Below are 8,593 nucleotides of genomic sequence, written 5' to 3'. Positions count from 1 at the left end.
CAGCTTGAAGTCCTCCACAACAGTTGGATTGAAGCTCAGGATTTCCTCAAATAATTACATTAAATAATAACAATTACAAAGAACAAAAGTACTGGAATGTACTCTTGTCTTGTTTAAACCTTTTGAGTTAAATCATAGCTTATAAGAAAGCTTGAACATTCACCAATATTTCAACAAAACAATGTAAAAAAAAGTATAAATAAAAAGGTATTTGTATGTCGTCTTACATTTCAATGTAGAATATAGGTGTTACATATTTACATATAAACTTTACAGCTACTTTATAATAACATGCTTTTATCAAAACACTAAAAAGGAGATGGAAACAAAAACCATGCTGAGATTTTTAATTCATGTCTCAACAAAGTGATAGAAATGCTTTTCCAATTTACAAAGAACTAAAAACACTCCTGCGGAACGCACGTACGACTTGAGAACGTCAAAAAGGGCGGCAGCTACGTGTGAGCCCAGGACTGTCAATCTACTCGTCACACATACTCAAGCAGACACGTCATGTGGGTGGAAGCAAAATAATATATATCGAATGTGAACACTAAAATAGTAGAACCTCACTTTTCCCATGTTGCTCAATGCATGGTTTTACTCTTAGATAAAAAAAATGTATAAAAGAATCACAAACCACAGTTTTTCATCTTCTGTGCTTACATTTAGACCGATAGTCAGGCTTTTGCCAGCGTCTTCAGTTTATTAAAAAAAAGGCCAACTGTGACTGGTTTAAAACGGTCTTCATTTCATCAGATTTTACTTTTAAGACTGAGCTCTGACCAAGTAAAAGTGCTAAAAATGTTACCAATATTTGTAATGTAATGAAGGACTCAAGGCGGTTCACGACGATCACGACTCCTCAGAAAACAAAAACAGGTGTGTGTGTTTGAATTAATTTTGTCAAGTGGTTATTATGTATTTGTAACTCATGGAACACATCAAATACACTGTGGGGTCGGTTCCGGGATAATGAATAAAGTGAGGCCACCATCTTTAGCTCTTGGTCCACTGCAGTAGTTCATCAGGCTCTTTAACTCTCCACTGGTGACATTTCCATATCAGCAGAAATGGACTTCTCTGTGTCTTCGAATTCGTTCGTCTGTCGTGGGCTCTCAGGGCTGCGTCTACGGAGGCAAGAAGATGATTTGCTGAACTGAAGCTTCAAAGGACTTTTTTCCCTTTTAAGGTTAATTGTGTAGAAGATTTCTTCTGCACTGGCAGGAGTCAGGAGGTCAAGAAGACATTAAACCACAATGACTAATGTGACTGGACACTGATGCCACCAATTCTGACAGGAAGTGAAAGCTTCATTCTGATTTTGGATTCCAGTGATGTACAATAGTTAACATTCAAAATTATTTTGATTAGAGTAGTAAATTATGTTGACAGTGTTATCTCAGATTTATGTTTTTTTTATTACAGTGATGAATCACAGAATATTGAAAATGTCATTTGTATTCAACTCTGGAGTTCATGGGGACAAGATCATCATTTAGTTTTATTTTGATTTTACTACACTGACATGTTTAATTGGTAGGTAAGTAAGTAAGTAAAGGTTATTTCTAAAGCGCCTTTCTAGACCAGGGTCACAAAGCGCTTTAACAAACAAAAACAATACACAGTTAAAACTAGTTATTGTATTAATGTATTTATTTGATTGTATTCATTTATATATTAAGATCATTTTAACATGTATTTATTGTATTTATTTGATTGTTTAACATGTATTTATGGATGTTTCTATGGATCGATGTGTTATTTCTCCTCTGGGGGATCAATAAAGTATCTACTCCATCACTATTAGACTTGATAAAAGTTTAGTGCAACATATAAACACAAGTATTTACACATTTTTCTTTTTTTCAAATTGATTATTTGATTAATTCTTAACTTTTGCTACATTTCCTTTCTGGAATACACCTTGAAATTGTACCCACTGTTGAGATCTTTTAATCAAAGTAGTCCAGTGATCCACTCAAACTTAAGGTTTGATCAAGATTAAAAATATGATTAGATTACATGATCCATTGCAATTTCATAATCCTTCTTTCCCCTTTTGAACATTACATTTCAAGATTCAATCCGATCCGATAACTAAAATCCAATCAGATGACTTTTAAGCAACTGGCCGTGGAGGCTCATTATTCCAGGTCATGGAGTCCATATTGAAATCTAAAACCTGGATTTTTATGTCTTCAGTTTTAACCATTTCTATTGATAGAATTACACAAAACAATCCTTAAAGACAGGAAATGATCGGAGCGAAGGACAAAAACGACTAGTTTTTCGGATCACAATGGCTCAAAATATATGCTGAGATCCACATCAGAAAAGTAGGATCAACATTTGTGCCGTTTATTTTCAATACCTGATTGGACTTGACGAGACACAGTTGTTACTCTCGTCAACAGTCGGGGACTTGGGTTTGTCATCTTCGTTCTCATTTTTTTGTTTTGAATCTCCATTGACTGGAGCAGAATCTGAAAACAAACACACACAATTACACACAGAGTTCTGTATGTTGCACGCACAACTATAAAAGCTAACAAATGCTGTTATTACTTCTCATACGTCTGGGGACACATTTAGTGTTTTATACCTTTGTTCTCTTCGTCCATCTTCCCATCTTCTCCTTCCTTTCCCTCAGATTTGGGTTGAGCTGCCACTTCAGTCTTCACTACAAATCGGACCTTTAGCTTGTTGTAGACCTCGGTGGCTTTTTCCATCACAGCACTGCTGGCTTTATATCGCCGGATCTACACGGACACAAGAGCAGGAGAGTTGGACTCCACAAGGCTACAGGAAGGACATGTAAGGAAACCTTTCAATCTTTGTGTTATCTCAGGGTCAAGGTGACCCGAAGGCCCGAACACAAATGTGTTCGTGGTATCCCTTGTGTTATATCGGGGTCAAGGTGAACGACCAGCCAGGGAGGTCGTTTACCTTGACCCAAAAACAACACAAGGGATACCACAAACGCATTTGTTCTAGGGCCTTCGGGTCACTTTGACTCAGACATAACACAATACAAGGGTTAAATTGGAGATTTAAATTGTTTATGTTATTTGTCCAAGAGCAAACCACCCCTATATGAATGTAGATGTTTTTAATATATTTTTTTGTGATGATTGGTTTAAGATTTGTTTAGAGATGGCAGTTGCATTCATTTACATGATGGCTGGACTTTTCTAAGCACTTGATATGACTCAAAAAAATACTTTGGGGTTGACAATCCTTTACTTTTGCAACACTTTACAATTAAAAAGTCGCAGCAATTATCAATAAATACGTTGATCTTTGATTCTTTAACATTGATTTTGTTTAATAATCAAATGGATGAAGGTAAAAAAACGACATTACCTTTTTAAGTGTCGCAATAACTTCTGCATTTTTGTGGAGGATCTGGCTGGTAACAGGCACAGCCGCGAGCTCGTCCAGCGCCTCTAGACACCGGTCGATGTCCTGAGGAAGAGGGCGAGTCAACATTTATGACATGAAGACTTCTAAGCATGTTGCATCGAGACACTCACAGGGCTGTCGACTTTCAGTGCAAACTTAATATCCGTGTGTAGTTTCTGTAACTTCTCCTCCGGTGACGGTTCTGAACGAACACAAAAATCGGGTTAATATTCTGTCACTTCCTCCTGGAGGCCCCGGGCTGAGCCTGGTCACCTTTTTTCTTCTCCACCTTCCTCGGGGGAGGCCTCTCTGGTTTTCGTCTGGGCTTCTCCGGCTTAGACCTGGACAAAGGGAAACGCGGTGATCTCTGTTCATGAAACTTTAATGACGCGTTTCTAATGAGGTTTTAACAACTCGGCACTGTACCTGGCTCTGGACCTCTCCTCTGACCGTTGAACTTTCTTCTCCTTCAGTGCTTTTTCCTTTTTCTCCTCCTTTTTTACTCGAGCCTTTTTATGATCGTCTGCTTTCTTTTTGGATTTCTTTGCCTAGTTTGTAGAGGAAGCGTTTTATTATCATAGACTCATTAAGCTCTTGATCTTAACATACCTCGGCTGGTGGGGGGGAATCCGAGTCCGAGGGCGCTGGGATGGGAGGTGGGGGGGGCTTCTTGGACTTTTTCAGTGGGTGCTCATCGACGCCTTCATCAGAGCTGCTGCTGTCACTGTCAGTGTCCTTCCGACTCTCCTTCTCCTTTTTCTTCTTCTCCTCCTCCTCCTTCTCTCGTTCACGAATTCGACGGAGCTCCTCGGCCTCCTCCTTTTTCCGCCGCTCCTCTATTTCTCTTTTGCGCTCCTCGTCTCGTTTCTTCCACTCGCTGATGCGGTCTGGCTCGCTGTCACTGCGCACAGAGAGAGAGAGATTCAGAAATCAGGTTTCGTACGAAGAGGTGGCTCTGACCGAAAGAAGAATGGTTGAAAATGTTAATCAAGGTCCATCACACAGAGCCACTGACAAACCAAATTAGGAGTCAACAACTTCTGGACTGATGAATAAACGTATCACTCAGCAGTAGTGAGACTAGGATCATATTGGAAAGTGTGTAAGAAAACCAGGGAAGTTCTTTGCTTTTATTTGAGTTGGTGCTTTGAATGTTATTGTGATGAGACTCATGATTATTGCCAGAGTTGTAAACACAACACAGAATTCTTCTTCTGGAGATGAGAACACATAAAAATCCATGAATAAATATGAATGAAATAAAATGAGATTATTAAAATACAATAATATACCAACAATAAAACATTATTTCATTTCCTTGCCAGCTGTAATGAGATGTATCTTGACTAAATTAAGTAAAATAAAATAATAAACAAGTTGTAGAACCGTGATGCTCTGATACATAGTTACATATACATGTATATATATGTAACTATGTATCAGAACGCACGGTTCAACAACTTCCATTCTTTACTCTTTGTCATGTACAAGTTTTATAGTTTTAATTGTTCTTCAAATAATATAAAACGTTGTAAATGACACCTGTAAGACCTTATTATCCACATTAGCTTTATACTAAAAACAATAAAAGACAAATATCTGGTCTTAAGAAGTTGAAAAGTATTCAAAACAATAAATACATCTTCATCAACCACATGTCTTTCTTGTTAGTCTTAAACCTTGATCTGTTCTGAATCTCCTCGTCATGTCTGGGGGACATTACCTGTCACTGTCGGAAGAGGAAGATGAACGGGCTTTTTTAGCTGGTGCAGGCTTGGGTTTGCGAGCTCGAGGCTTTGGTGCAGGCTTTTCTGGAGCTGGTTTGAGAGAATAAATGGAGAAGATGAAGACAAACACAGGTTAGGAGCTTTTAAAAGTGCATCAAGTCTACACAAAACCTTTTTGATTTAATCACAATATTAGTTTACAACTGATCCAAAGCATTCTCTTTTAAATGTATTATTGTTTTTCTCTCTATACGATTCATGTTTTAAAAAGTGAATGTAAAAGCTGTTGAAACCTTTCTTGCGTGCCGGCGGAGCCTTCCGAGGAGGTGCATCAGAGTCTGAATCGGACTTCGAACCCGACTGCGATTCTGAGCCGGACACGGCCGGCCGAGGCTTCTGGTCCTCAGAGTCGCTGTCTACCACCTTCTTCTCTGACCCCGGTCCTGAATCTGAGTCTGAATCTGATGATCCTTTCTGTACCTGAACGCAGACGAAAGAGTTAAAACTGAGAAAGACGACGACATCCATCATCATTTACCTGTTTCTTTCCTCTTCCTCCGGCTTTTTTCCCTCCACGCCCTACAGACTTTTTCTCTGGAGTGAAATCCTGTAGAGCAAACCTGAATCATCGACCCGTTTTTAAGAGCAAAACCCTGAATCATCCAAAAGTACCTGGTCACTGTTCTTCTCAGATTCGGAGTGTGACGGGGAGGCTTCTGATCCAGAGGGAGATCCGCTCTCCTCGTTGTTGTCGCTGGACGACCGTCTTATTTTCTTGGGAGCTGGCGGCCGCTGCAGAGAAGTTTTTAGAAGAAAAGAAAGTCAACCTCAAGAATGACAATTATATCGAGGTAGCAGCATACAAAAGTAAGATGTTACCTTTGCAGCCGGTGGCTTTCGTTTCTTGACTACTGGCTCCTGATCTTCACTCCCAGAATCAGAGTTCACTTCACTCCCGGACTCAGCTTTTCTAGGCACGGGGGCTTCTCCGTCAGAGTCGTCCTCCCCATCCTGCTGTGGCTGCTGCTGCTGCACCTGCTCCTCCTCCTCCTCCTCCTCCTCCTCTTCATCACTTCCTTCACCAACATTGTTGCCTTCACTGTCGGATGAGCTCGCTGGCTGCTCAGAGAATCCACACCAAGATATTTTTGAACATAAATCAATTTGCACTGAAGTTCTGCTCAAATACAATCAGATATAATCTAGAACAGACACTCAATTTTTAATTTTGCATCTTAAAATGTGGGCTTTTTTGCCCAAGAAAGATTGAATGCTTACCACAGGTGGTGCACTGTAAGAGGCGTGTGGATTGTTCTGTATCTCCCACAGACCTTCATTAAAGCCCTTTCTTTTGTTGGGTTTTCCGTAGCGATCTTTACATTTATCGTAGGCAAAAAGATCCTTCGCTGCGAGGAATGCACTGTTGAAAGAAGTCAGAAACAAGTCTCAGGTCTCACAGTGCTTGAAAACGAGGTGAACTCTGCCACCTACTGGACAAAACACGTACAGCAGGATCTGTCCTGACAAGCACTGTCAGTCATAGAGTTTGTTTACCATTTTAGAATATGTTTCTGGGCTGGCAGGAGAAACATTCATCTCATATTATGTAAACCGACCCTGGTTACAGTTTCAACAGATCAATGTGATGATTAACTCTTGAACATAGTCTTCACAGCTGTCTAACCCTGGCGACGTAAAAAGTTGTAGATGGAAAATTTGTAAAGATAATCTGTGCAAGCCACCAATAGATGCTGGACAGAGGAAATGTTTTTTTGTTTGTTTTACATTACAGCTTACAAGTTATATTTTAGACATTTTAATTCTATTTGAAATTTAAGACCAAGTTGACAATCCACCAAAATAAAAAAGAAACAAACAAATTATTAATGCAAGCGTGATTAGGAAAAATGTCCTGCATAAAGTTGCCCGTTATACAACTTACAGAAGAAAAAACATCCAAATCTGATTACATTTATATCTTCCCATTTTTCTCAAAGCAAACATCTCTTTAGGAAGTTGTTACATGACCCGCATCGAAGTAGAACATGCATCTGCTGTTTCTTTTTGTTAGTTATGGCTGTGTGTCAATTTGAAAATGATTTTGAATAAATAAATACATTTTACCAGACATACATTTTTAAACCAACATAAAATCTTACTAATCATAATTAAAATAAGATGCAAGACGTGTTTTTTCATTCATAAATGTAATGCCCTTGAACCCTGATAAAAGGGGAATAAAAATAAGAAGTTAAGACTAGTGAAGTCATGGGAAATAACGGATGGTACATGAGGAGTTTACCAGACACCTGAGAGTAAAAAATATGATTTATACATCTTTATATATCATTTATATATTGATGATATTTTAAATGAATACTTACGTTTCGTGAGTCCCAAAGAAGAATATGGGTATTTTATTGGGTGGAGGTTTCACTGCTCCATCAGCAACATCTTCAATCTAAACAGAAACCAAAACATGACTTAATAAAGCAACATGCAGACCTTTCGTTGTGTGGCTGTTGTACATTGAGAAGAATAACTTTAAGATTGTATTTATATATTTCCATCATTTGCACACAAAGTCTGCGGCGTGTTTACAATGTTTACTGCGTTGTTGGACGAGCAGACTCGGGCCGATCCCACTCACTAGGAAAACATTGCTGGTCACTAACTTTGCAATTTGAATGAAATAGTTGAACAACAACAAGAAAATAGTGTTTATATTAATAGCGTAAAAACGGCCCCCGCAGGCTGCAGACTCGGTCCATCCTCTCCGGCTGCTGGACTAGCTTACCCGGGCTGGCCAGTGAGGGTACCCCTTCATTTTGGCGAACACAAGGTCTCCTGGCTGGAAGTTGTGCGGCATCGTTTCGGTTTTGTCTCCTGCAGCCCGTGCTCGGAAAGTGTCCCGCTGCGCGGCGTGAGGTGGTCTGTCGGGCGGATGTTTTTAGGTGGACATGGAAGCTGGAATCGACGGGTTTAGCTAGCAAAGCTAACGGCAGCGTAGCGTCAATGAGAGCGGACTGCACTCGACACACTTCCGGTAATTAGGCTTCTTCAACCCTCCAGAATAAAACGCTCAAAAATCGTAGGAAAGTGTTTATTTATTTTTGGTCCTTGTTTTCAAACTGGATTTGTCTCTTCTTGTGGCTTCTTAATGGTCAGAGTAATGTAGCCTTTATGTCTGCTAGAGGAGTGACAGATCAATGTGAGAGTAGGATATCATTTGTGAATTAAGCAAACGCTCAGGGGTCTTTTGCCATTAGTGGGGTCCTAAGGAGTGTAGAAAATGTTATGATTTATTTATTCTGTATTTCATAGTTGTTTTATTTAAATAATGCAAACTAGAGATATTTTGCACAAGCTCATTAAACCAACTTTAGTCCAACCCCATAATAGCTTTGGTCGGCGCTGTTGAGGTAAATGGAAAAAGGAAAACGATGATGTTTGTGGATTAT

General features: G+C 39.4%; 1 protein-coding gene across 1 annotated transcript; it reads right to left on the bottom strand.

The window, feature by feature from the left end:
- Positions 1 to 332: 332 nt before the first annotated feature.
- hdgfl2 (HDGF like 2) lies at positions 333 to 8,143 on the bottom strand. The gene is made up of 16 exons (XM_087783743.1): positions 7,930 to 8,143; positions 7,517 to 7,593; positions 6,411 to 6,552; positions 6,012 to 6,251; positions 5,805 to 5,924; positions 5,671 to 5,739; positions 5,426 to 5,612; positions 5,129 to 5,222; positions 4,015 to 4,306; positions 3,832 to 3,953; positions 3,679 to 3,746; positions 3,537 to 3,607; positions 3,367 to 3,468; positions 2,606 to 2,762; positions 2,375 to 2,486; positions 333 to 1,130 (listed from the first exon to the last, which is right to left on the bottom strand). The coding sequence occupies exons 1-16, from the start codon at positions 7,999 to 8,001 to the stop codon at positions 1,037 to 1,039; spliced, it is 2,019 nt and encodes a 672-aa protein (XP_087639869.1). The 5' UTR covers positions 8,002 to 8,143; the 3' UTR covers positions 333 to 1,036.
- Between the last annotated feature and the right edge of the window lie 450 nt (positions 8,144 to 8,593).

The sequence above is a fragment of the Callionymus lyra genome, chromosome 2 (genome assembly GCF_982586985.1).
Source record: "Callionymus lyra chromosome 2, fCalLyr1.hap1.1, whole genome shotgun sequence".
NCBI lineage: Eukaryota > Metazoa > Chordata > Actinopteri > Syngnathiformes > Callionymidae > Callionymus > Callionymus lyra.
This window is presented reverse-complemented; position numbering and strand designations above follow the sequence as displayed.